This window comes from Rhinopithecus roxellana, chromosome 19 (genome assembly GCF_007565055.1).
Source record: "Rhinopithecus roxellana isolate Shanxi Qingling chromosome 19, ASM756505v1, whole genome shotgun sequence".
NCBI lineage: Eukaryota > Metazoa > Chordata > Mammalia > Primates > Cercopithecidae > Rhinopithecus > Rhinopithecus roxellana.
In genome coordinates this window covers 80,454,453-80,466,781 of record NC_044567.1, presented here as the reverse complement: position 1 = coordinate 80,466,781, position 12,329 = coordinate 80,454,453, and the positions used below count along the sequence as shown (strand labels likewise).

The 12,329-nt window shown below is 35.6% G+C and overlaps 1 protein-coding gene across 5 annotated transcripts in view; it reads left to right on the top strand.

Annotated features, from left to right (window-relative positions):
- Positions 1 to 12,329, top strand: part of HELZ (helicase with zinc finger) — a 171,051-nt gene that overhangs the window by 86,811 nt on the left and 71,911 nt on the right. For 4 of the 5 annotated variants that reach the window (XM_030923001.1, XM_030923000.1, XM_030923002.1 and 1 more), the window contains 3 exons: positions 1,451 to 1,630; positions 2,162 to 2,266; positions 11,609 to 11,787. In XM_030923001.1, coding sequence (XP_030778861.1) covers positions 1,451 to 1,630; positions 2,162 to 2,266; positions 11,609 to 11,787 — 464 coding nt within the window. The remainder of the gene's footprint in view (positions 1 to 1,450; positions 1,631 to 2,161; positions 2,267 to 11,608; positions 11,788 to 12,329) is intronic. The other variant, XM_030923003.1, reaches the window with a different exon arrangement.

Here is a 12,329-nt window from a genome sequence, read left to right as displayed (position 1 = left end):
TTCCACCCAATGCTACATACAGTAGGTCTGGACTTAGCCATCACCTAAAGCAGTTTTCTCATTTATAGAAGATGGAAAATTGCTGGATACTGGCAGAATTATGAATAAATAAGCCGGTTAATGCTGGGGGACTCTGAAATAAAATGTTTGGGGTTTAGCAAATGGCACATTTCAGAAAAAGAAATATTGGCATGATTACTTGGTCAAAATTTGTTTTCTAAAGTTTTATATTTTTTAAGGAGAATTTTGTTGGTTTGAGATTATATGTCATAATTTAACAGTTACTTTATACATATTTGTAGAGATGAGGTCTTGCTATGTTGCTCAGGGTGGTCTTGAACTGCTGATCTCAAATGCCATTCCTACCTTGGCCTCCCAAAATGCTGGGATTATAGGTATGAGCCACCACGCCTGGCCAGGTTATAATTTCTTGAAAACTGAAAGTGTTAAGATTTTTCAAAAATAACCAGCTTCTGATTTAAGTACGATATAGCCTCACAGAGAGAAGTTTCCTGTCTAAACTCTGTCCTCTATTTCAGGATTATTTTGCAGGCCCTTTTATTTTAAATTTTCTAAGAGCTTCTTTACACACCCTTACTATTTTGATTCACATCCCTCTCATTTTTACCATAGTTGTTGTAATGTATAGTATTTTAACTGTAGTTGTGAGAAAAAATGCTGTTGATTCTCCACCCAGTTTGATCTGTTTCAGCATCTGCTGTCCATTTAAATCTTCGAAACTTAGCCAAGTCATAGAAGGGACTCTAGTAAGATAGATCTCATTACAGTAGCCATCTGTGCGACTGTGACAGGTGTTCTCTACTCTGACCAGTATGATATGTGTATTATTTGTGTGTGTGTGCAAAAATATTAAAAAACATTTCATTTTGTTTGGCTCTTTATGCCTTTTTAAAAGACCTAATATTTTCTACATTAAGATCTTCGTAAAAATTAGTATCTCTTAACTAGGGACATATAGGTTTGTTCTTTTCCTTGCCAGCAGATCTTTTAAATAATTAGAATTTGAAATTCAGGTCGTTTTCCTTTTGCATTTCATTTGTTATGCTAAAAAAAGCTACTACTTCGTTAATATCAGTGAAAAGTTTTCTGATGCTTTTTGTAACAGAGGGAAATTACATGTTTGAAACATTGCCATTTCTACTTAAAGACCTGGCAGCAGCTAGATTCGAAGTATGTGATTTCCTTAGATAAGTTACCAAAATCTTTTTGTATGTAGAATAGGACAAGATAAAATTAATTTGTTAAAACACTCTACAGTGACTCTGTTGGGTAACTTTCTAAAAAGTAGCTTTAGAATAAGCATTTGTTTTTATAGGTGCTGTGCTATTTCAGTGGTTTTAATGGTTCACTGAAATTCAGGATACTCGTGTGTTGTGTTATATTTATTAACAAGATGCATGTGTTTAAAATACATTTTTATTTTCCATAGACAATGGGATGAACAGTTGGATCCTCGACTAAATGCAAAACAGAAAGAGGCTGTTCTGGCCATTACCACTCCACTTGCAATCCAGCTGCCGCCTGTACTTATCATCGGACCCTATGGGACAGGCAAAACGTTCACCCTAGCTCAGGCTGTCAAACATATTCTGCAGCAACAGGAGACTAGGTGAGAGGGTGGGAAGCGTGCTCATATTTCCCTGGTAGGGTACTACCTCTGTTCTTGTTTTAAATGCAAAATGAGGGCTAGCAAGACAGTTTTCATTCAGCTCCTAAACATGAAAAAGAAAAGGAGAAGCCGTAAATCCAAACCCCAGAGCACTAAAAATCTGAATTCTCTTAAAACATACTGTTTTTAAAATTGGTAGTATAGACAGTAAGTTTTACAATAGTTTTTAAATAGCCATCAGAACAAGTTTGCTATGGAATTGTGATATCTATTAGAGCCAAAAGACTTGGGTTTAAATATATGTATATATATTTTATATGATAGATTTAAAAATAATTTTGGGGTACTTCCTTTTTAACTTAAAGAGTAGTATAATTTCCTAAAGGTATCACTGAATAGTGCTAGGGATTACTGAGTAGGATGAGGGAATTGTATAATGTTAGGATGGCCACTGCTTTTTTTTTTTCGGTATTATACTGCTTGAATAGTTTTGTGTTTTATCATTCTTTTTATTTGCACCATTTATTTCAGCAGGATTCTCATTTGCACCCATTCTAATAGTGCTGCTGATCTCTACATAAAGGATTATTTACATCCATATGTAGAAGCAGGCAATCCCCAGGCAAGACCTCTCAGGTATTTTTTTTAAGGCTTATTATGTATCTGTATCATACTTTATTATTCTTAAGAAAAGGTGTCTGTAAAGATTTTAGTAACTTTGGAAATACCAAAGTCTTTAACTGTGCATTGACATTTAGAGGTTATGTCTTTTGAAGAAACTGTTTAAATTAAGGAAGAATGTAAAAATCTTTGACTATTCATTTCTTAAACATTAAGAGAAAGACATCCTTTTTTAAGTTTTGTGTGTAAAGTGTTGTTTCAACCTGAGTAGATTTTGATATGTACCTCTCAAAGCTAGTATGATGAAATAACATAATATGATAATTTAAATTAAATCTAGTTCAGTTAAAATTCTAGCATATTTTGCATGGCAGATTAGTCATGCAGTGGACAGTTCTTTATGAAAATAAAATTTTGGCTTGATGCAGGTAATTTCATAGAAGCTACACATTAGATAAACATGAAATACTGAAATGATTTCTGTAACAAAATGTACTTGACTGGTATTTAACAACTTTTGCTACTATTTAAGTGTCAAAGAAAATTTAAGGTTGATACAGAAAGGTCCTCTGACTGTATATGAACATGAAATGTACTTAAATATAGGATGTGGGGGAATAAAAATCCTTTTCTTCAGAAAACAATAAAGAATCATCAAATTGTTGTTTATTATACCATTTGCTTTCATTGTTATATGGATTAATGTTTAGTTTTGCCATTTTACAAACTAATATGTCATGCCCTAGGTTGTTTGAATACAGTTGTTTATAAATTAATTTCTAACTGCACTTTTGAATCATAAGTCACTAACTTTTTATTTGTACTAGAGCTCAAGCATGGGAAACGAAATTATGTTATTTAATTCTTTAGTAATCATAACCAAAGCTGTTTGAATGATCTTAGAATTCCATTAAAAAAAAAAAAGAGGAAAAAAGTGGTGTGACCTATTAACACAGGTTTTTTTTGCCATATTTTATTTTCACTTTGGAAGATTAAGAAGCAGTAATTAATTTAAATAGAATCTGGTTGTATTTAATAAGAAAATATTACGTATATGCAATCATTATCACTATAAATGAAAACATAGTATTTACTGAAGAATACATTCATCAGTAAATAGTTTGCTTCAGAATCTAATCTCTTCCAGCTCATAAGTGAAAGTTGAGTAGTTACCTTTTTTGCTATAGGTATTCTTACTTTAATGATATAAATTGTTTGTTTTGTTCACTTATATTGTTGGTAGAGTGCGCATGTGTGTTCCATAGGAAGTGTGACCTCAGTTATCATGGTGTACTTGGTGTGAAAACAGTGGGGTAAAGCCGGCTCAAATCTTGGTTGACTTAGGCCATTTGACATTTGGGGCTGTAGAGCTGTTGCTGATGAACACTAAATACGTCACTCAACTAGCTTATATTTAGCTTTTTCCATGTAAAATTATTTTTTGGAGATTATAATCCAACATGTGGTGCATCTCGATATGCAGAATAAGAAGTTATGTTCAGTAGGGTACATGTATCATTGTGGCCCAAATATTGAAACTTGCCCGCTATCAGAAATTCTCACCTCTCTGTGAGTCTCAAAAGTGGTTCAACCCAAGATGGAAAATCATTTATAAATATATTCAAATGCAAACTTCATGTGGTTTCATTTAGTAAATGGAATAAAGTAAGAAAAAGTCTGACTTCCCAAATATTTGCTTTATGTAGTCCTACATTTTCACCATACTTTGTGTAGTCCTACATACTTTATGTAGTCCTACATTTTCTCTTTGGGAAAGGTGTTAACTTGCAAATGTATTTCCTCAGAGTATTTATGCGTTGAATTGTTAAGATTTATTAGCACTATCTAATATTACATTAACTCAGATTAATTTGTAATTTTCCTAATAGACAACAAACATAGAAGGCATGTGAAATGGAATAGAGAAGATTAGAATGACTTGAGTGCTGTGGGAAGATTAGCTTTATCTGAATTGTCCCAGGATGCAGAGGAAAGAACACAAGAGGGCACTAAGTGTCTTCTCATGACCATGAAGATGGTTGTCTCTAGGGAGAAAGGCTCATGAAGGGTTTGCTGTCTTCATGATATAGTCTGGAACAGGCCCTGGAAAGTGCTATAGTGTGAAAATAGTCAAAACATTACATAGTGAATACATTAGTAAATGTGTTTAAATATACATACTTCTGATTAAAATTTGTAAAACTCTTAGTTGCCAGGAGTTGAGCTGAACTTAAAATATTTGGAGATGGAGATTTTAGAAACCATTTTAGATCCTGGTTTTTAGTTGTTACTTTACTAGAACTAGAAGATTTTAAAATGGAATAGAGGGGGAAAACACAGTTTATTTTTATGTGTGGTTTTCAAGATCAGTATCTGGTTCTGGCAGAGTTACAGCTTTGCAGATAGGGGTCATCTATGGATGGGTGCATTTCCTCCTTTCTGGGAAAATGGAAGGTAATTGTTCTTTTATATTGATCTTCAAAGAAGCATCTTCTTCTGTGATCAGGTCATTCTTATTCATAGTATTTTAAGTAATAACATTTTGGGGATTATTTGTTGTGTATAAATTTACTACATGAATAAAATTAGTGAATTAAAATTATATATTACCAGACTCTCTTATAATTCATGTGGGATATGTGGATTGGTTTTTTTCTGGAAAATATGTAAATTTCTTAATTGGTATTATATTTTATACTGTGAATTTGAAATTGTCTTGTTACTGTCAATTCTCCAATTTAAAAAAAATGTTAGCTGTGTTTTAAACAATCATTTAGACAGTGTCTAACTTAAATGTTGCACAAAATGAAAAATGCAGAGAATATTTTAAAATCTTTTAAAAGTTGGGACTAGAATATTATACTTTCAAGAAAATTGGCTCAGCGATCAAGCTTTGTATTCTTACTAGCTTCAACTTGAGGTAGCTTTCCAAGGTAATTGTGAAAAAGTCAGCAGTGAGACTTAGAACTTTAATTTCTTTTTTTTTTTTTTTTCCTTTGAGGAAGAAACAGGTGCTTGGAGTTAGTTGATGAGTGTATTAGGCCGTTTTTATATTGCTTTAAAAAAATACCTGAGACTAGGTGATTTATAAAGAAAAGAGGTTTAATTGGCTCATGGTTCTGCAGGCTTTATAGAAAGCATGGTGCTGGCATCTGCTCAGCTTCTAGGGAGGCCTCAGGAAGCTACAATCATGGTGGAAGGCGAAGGGGGAGCAGGATGTCACGTGGTGAAATCAGGGGCAAGTGAGAGTGAGTGTGCGTGTGGGAGGTGCCATACACTTTTAAGATCAGATTTCAGAGCAAAAGCTCACTTATCACCAAGGGGATGGCCCAAGCCCCTCATGAGGGATCTGTCCCCATGATTCAGACACCTCCCACTGGGCCCTACCTCCAACATTGGGGATTCCATTTCAACTTGAGATTTTGATGGGAACAAATATCCACACTGTATAAATGAATAATTTGAAAAACCACCTTTTTTTTTTTTTTTCAATTTTACAATGAAATATTCATTGGAGCTCAGAGGTGAGGTCTTGGCTGGAGAGAGAAAATGTGTGAGTCACTAGGGTATTGGTGGTGATTGAAGCGTGGGCATGGATGAGATGGTCAGGGGAGAGGAGGGCTGGAGAGTTAGAAGGGAATCAGAGAAAGCTTGAGTCATGGAAGCTGAGGGGAGAGTTCCTGGGGGGGGAGCAACAGTGGAACTTGGGATGCTGCCAAGTCAGGTAACTCGATGGGCCTGGAAACATCCATGTGATTTAGTGATGTGGAAGTTGTTTATGTCCCTTGATTAGATGGAGGGTAAGCCATGTTGAATGAGTAGAGGAGTGAGTAGGAGGTTGGTAACTGGAGAGGACAATCTAGATAATACTTCTAAAAAGAAGCCTGGCTGTGAAAGGAGGGGAGAAGTTGGACAGTGACGGGGAGAATATGAGAATTTAAGTAAAGATTCTTTTTAAACAGGAGAAACTAGAGAATTTTAATTTTAAAAAGCCACCTATAAGTGAGAGGTTAAATTCAAATATTGGTAATTTTTTCCCCATAATGATTCATATGATTAGCTTTTGTTTTAGATTAGTATTTATGTTTATTAAAGAAAATCACATGTATACACTATTACAAAAGGTCATGTTGTATTTAAAGTTGATAGCAAAAAAAATTTTTTTTCAATTAACCTAGCCACTGTTCACCAAATATCATTCCCAAGGGAATTTTTGACTTTTTTAGCAGTTTCTTTTGATAATTCCATTTTTTTAAATTATAAACATAATATATAAAAATTATATGTGTGTATATATTATGTATACAAATTATAAATATATAAAATATAAAATACAAATTATATATGTGTATATATATAAAATAAATATATATATACACACACATATATCAACTGCTGTGTCTTAATTTGGTTTTGGATATTTGTTGACTTTCTGTTGTAGCTTTTTTTGTGTGTGTATGTGAGACAGTCTTGCTTTGTTGCCCAAAATAGAGTGCAGTGGGGCTGTCTGGGCTCACTGCAACCTCTGCCTCCCGGGTTCAAGCGATTCTCCTGCCTCAGCCTCCTGAGTAGCTGGGATTACAGGCACACGCCACCACACACAGTTAACTTTTGTGTTTTTGCAGAAACAGAGTTTCACCATGTTGGCCAGGCTGGCCTCGAACTCCTGGCCTCAGGTGATCCGCCTGTCTCGGCCTCCCAGAGTGTATGGCAGCTTCATTTTTAGTGTTTTTATTATGATGATCCTGTAAATTATTTGCTCCTAACAAATAATATGCATATATGTTTTTGGATTTGTTCTAGCATTAATAATACTTACTGTTTTTCATTTGCTTTATTTTCTTTGAATGTCTAATCAGGTCTTTTATACCCTAAGTGACTCTGTAAATACCTGCTGAAACAAGTGTCTTTATTGTCACAGCTCTTAGATAATTTGTCAGTGCCGTTTTTTTCTCCTGGAAGCTCCCCTTCTGGATTTCACTTGCTCCTCCTTTCTGTTCTTTGTTATGCTGACACTTCTCTTTGCCATTATTTTGGAATTTCTTTTTCTTCTCTTCTATATTAGATCCCATTTCCTGGATCTTAGGTCTTCCTCTTTCTTGATTTTCTACCTTGTTTTGATGGTGCACATCCTTTTGTACACACACTTAACTAGTGCTTTCAACCCTTCTGACAAAGTTCATAGGAGGTAATATTTTTTAACTTTTGCATATCTGAAAATGCCTTTATTCTGCTATCAGATTTAATAGTTCATCTGGGGGATGGGTAGAATTTTAGTTTTAAAATGTGGCTCATAACTGCCTAGTTTTTGCTTAGTATTTGCTTACCAGTAAGTTGATATTTAGACAGGTAGGCCAGGATCAGAAATAATGAGGATTTTTTTCATGATTAACTTCGATGCATCCAGAGATGTTTTTGTGTGAGCCAGTGCTTGCCTTTTGAAGAAAATGATTATACATAGCTTACGATATAGAGGTTATAATTCTTCTGCCAAGTCTAGATTATCTCCATTGTGTAAAATTTCCCCCCTCACCAAATTATCACTTTCAAGTGTGGTCTTGAATTGAATGAAAAATGGAAAAGTGAACTCAATTTTGGTTTGAAGAATTTAAAACCTATTTTGGTGTGATTTTTAGTAAAAAATGATTATCAACTTAAGACTTTTATTTTTCTTATTTAAGAAATCAGTATTTAAAGCTGACTTTTAATAGCAATTTGCAAGATTTATTACTATAATAGAATTCCAATGTCTAAGAAAAACAAAGAAACAGAACGTTACTTAGTAATTAATATCAGACAGTAAAAATAACTACTCTTTTATTTTTTATTTATTTATTTTTTTGAGACGGAGTCTCGCTCTGTCGCCCAGGCTGGAGTGCAGTGGCGCGATCTCCACTCACTGCAAGCTCCGCCTCCCGGGTTCACGCCATTCTCCTGCCTCAGCCTCCCCCATTCTCCTGCCTCAGCCTCCGGAGTAGCTGGGACTACAGGCGCCCGCCACCACGCCCGGCTGATTTTTTGTATTTTTAGTAGAGACGGGGTTTCACCGTGTTAGCCAGGATGGTCTCGATCTCCTGACCTCGTGGTCCGCCCATCTCTGCCTCCCAAAGTGCTGGGATTGCAGGCATGAGCCACCGTGCCTGGCCTTTTATTTTACATTCTAAATTTAAAAAAAAAAAAATTTTTTTTTTTGAGATACAGTCTCTTTCTGTCACCCAGGCTGGAGTGCAGTGGTGTCATCTCAGCTCACTGCAGCCTCCACCTCCTGGGTTCAAGTGATTCTTGTGCCTCAACTTCCCAAGTAGCTGGGACTACAGGTTTATGCCACCACGCCAGGCTAATTTTTGTATTTTTAGTAGAGATGGGGTTTTGCCGTGTTGGCCAGGCTGGTCTTGAACTCCTGGCCTCAAGTGATCCACCCACCTCCGCCTTCCAAAGTGCTGGAATTACAGGTGTGAGCCATCGTGCCTGGCCAAAATATTAATAATTCTCTTTTAAAAACCTTTTTGGTTTGCTTCCAAAACTAATTTAAGATTGCTCTGGTAAAATGTGCAGAGGCCATAAAATTGAGAAACATTAACACAAAGTAAGAGACAAGAGCCTAGTAACAAATGGTGGCTCTTTGAGAAAAGGAAATTGTTACCAAAATGTTAGACTAACTGAAAGCATGCCAATTAAGCACCAGATTTTGCTCTTACTTTTTTAGAAGCTGCGTATGAATTATTCTTTTGTTCCACATGATGACTTATTAAATAAAATATTTCACACAATATGTGCTTTTAGATGGAGTAAACAACAGATCTTTTAAGTCATTGTTTTGATTGTCTATATTCATATCATGATGCTACCTTTTTGCATTTTTGCAGTGTACATTGAATATTAACTGAGTGTTTAGAAATGCTGGTTTTAGTTTCAGCTTTGCTGTGGGTGAAGGGAAGTGGGGGGCTTCTGTTTGTTGGTGCTGCCAGGCATTATGCTACATATTATACATCTGTTATCTCATTTAATTTCCCCAAATCCTTGAGAAGTTGAATTATTATATTCATTTTGGAAATAAGAAATGAAGCTTAGAGAGGGGAAGAACACAGGTTTAAATCCTGGCTATAAGCTCTTTGGGCTTCGGTTTTCCTAACTCGGAAAGAGGAGTAATAGTGATGAAAATAACAATCATCTGGTGATCTTTGTAATTTTACCCACAGAGAAGAAGCCCTCAGAAGAGAATGCCCACATCTTCCCTCTGATACATCGTCTGACTTGCATCTCCTAAATAACTGCTTTCCCTCCCATTCTAAACTGTTCTTTTCTTTTCTAGGGACCAACCTCTCCACTTGTGAATGAGCTCTCATCCTTTCCTGTATACACAGCTTCTTCTTTCCTCCATAGTTTTTTCTTTGTATAGCATGAAAATATACTATTGTCTTATTAAAAACAAAAACAAAAACAAAAACTTGCCTTCACCCGACCTGCATGCCTTTAAGCAAAACTTATCTAGACAGTTGTCTATATGTACTCCCTGGCACTATCTCCTCTCTTCTCTTTCTTTCTTAAGCTCAAGCTGATCAGATTTCCATCTGTACTTTTACACTAAAACCATCATATTGAGGTTCATCATATTGGTTTTCTTGCTGTTAAGTCCTGTGGTCAGTCTTCATTTTACTTAGCCTCTTAGCAGCATTTAACACAGTTATTCGTATCTATTTCTATCTGAAACACTTGCTTCATTTTGCTTCTAATACCCCACGCTCTCCAGAGTTCTCTCCTGTTTCTTTGTTCCTTCCCAGTCTCCTTTCCCAGCCTCTGAATGTTGGAGTGTTCCATCAGTCATTCTTCTTTTATCTACTCTTATTCTCTAATCTCATCTAGTCTCAAGGTTTAGTATTATCCCAATTGTAGCTATCTTGCCCCAGGCATTCTCCTGAACTCCATACTTATGTATTGCCTTGCTTACTGAGTATATCTACTTGGATATCTACTGAATATGCCCAAAACGAAACTCTCAATTCCCACCCCAAATCTATTCCTCTTTTTCACCACCTTTGCAAAAGCCACCACCATTTATCCAGTTTCAAAGGCATGGAATCATTCCTTCTCTTAAATTCCACTTCTAGTTCGTCAGTAAATTCTGTTGGCATTACTCTCAAAATGTCTAGTGAATCTGACCATTTTCACATCTCTACTGTTGGCCTAGTCCAAGCTACAATCTGCTCTTGTCTGCAGTCTTAACAGTAACCTTGTAACTGGTCTCCTTGCTTCCACCCTCTGCTCCTTCCTCCATGCCGCTCAGTGTTGTATTGGAGCCAACTTGTATTGGTTTGTTAGAGCTAATCATGTGTACGACTTCTCAGGTTCATGTTCAGTGACATGCTGGTAGCTTGAAATCGCCATGACAATTTTACACCACAAATCAGCAAACACTACAAACCAAAATCCCCTCCTCTTCCTAGCCCTGGAGCTAGGTGTTAAACATTTACCAGCACACCACTGTCCACTCCCACTGTATATGTTCTGCCCAGAGAAACAGAATATTCCTTTAACAAAATAAATCGTATGATGTCACTGCCCTGTTGGAACTCTCTGATGGCTTTTCATCAAACTCAGAGTAAACCCAAGGATTGCTCACAAGCCCTATGTGATCTGCCTCTGTGCTGGAGCATAGTGGATTCCTAAAGAATCTTTGTTACTTGGGTAGGTTAGAGATGGGTGGGTGGATGAGTGGATGGATGGATGAGTAATTTCTGTACCATTTTAATAATCTATTGCATGAGGCCTATTAATATTTTTCTTTTGCAAATAATGGAAGTACTTAGACTTTCCAGTTGTTCAAATTTTAAATTTATTCTTAAATTTCCAGAACCTCAGACAGAGGTCTATTTAAGTATAGGTATAAGAATATAGTCTAAAATAAAATGAAAATAACCTTTGAATTCCTGTTAGAAGTATGCAATTCACTGTTTTTTTGTTAGCGTAAATAGTTAAAATAGGAGTCAGTGTATTTTTGTAAGAACATTCTAGAAAAAGGTAATTCCAGAATGGGAATGTTTTGAACTTAAAAAACTGTAATGCTTATAAATCTTATGTTTATGCGATTCTGTTGCAAGATTACTGTGAGCACTTAAGAATAGGCGTTTATTTTGTGGAATTGCATATACTTCTATGTCATTTTTTTGGTAGAGAGTCACAGTGGATATAGTGGCAATTGTATGTTAAATTCTAATTCAATAGAGTGCTAACGGTTATTAGATTAATTTGTTACTTTTCATATGTTACAGTCTTAAAATAACAATGTCGGTATTTTAATAACTGGATACTATTAAGAAATTAGTAAATGTAAATCAGAAATGTTTTCCTCTTTTCCAGGGTATATTTCAGAAATCGCTGGGTAAAGACTGTCCACCCAGTTGTGCATCAGTACTGTTTGATCTCAAGTGCACATTCCACCTTTCAGATGCCCCAGAAAGAAGATATTCTTAAACATCGAGTGGTGGTTGTTACATTGAATACTTCCCAGTACCTCTGTCAGTTGGACCTTGAACCTGGTATGCTGACTCAAGACACAGTCTCACAATTTTAGGGCTTATGAATTCAGTTTAGACTGGGATTGGCAAGCTACACAGTGTGTGGGCCAAATCTGGCTCACTGCCTGTTTTTGTAAATAAAGTTTTATTGACTGGAACACAACCATGCTCATTTATTTACCTATTTATTGTCTGTAATGCTTTTGTGTTACAGTGGCTGAGTTGAGTTGTTGCAGCAGAGATTGATTATATGGTCCACAAAATCTAAAATATATAGCTTGGCTCTTTACTGAAGAAAAATTTGCCAACCCCTGGTTTAGTTTTAGTGACAGCTATTCCATTTGTTCCCTAGTTGGTCAGATGGTATTTATTATTGATCATATGAAGAATTCCAATTTGGAGAGTGTTGGTGTTTTTCTTTTTTTTTTTTACACTTTTCTCAGATTTTTGTTATAAAATGCTTTTGCATTATATACTGTAGAGATGATAATTATGGTAGGTTTTATTATGGCATACTATTAAGATTATTATATTTGAGTACAGGAGCTATGTAAAATCAAACT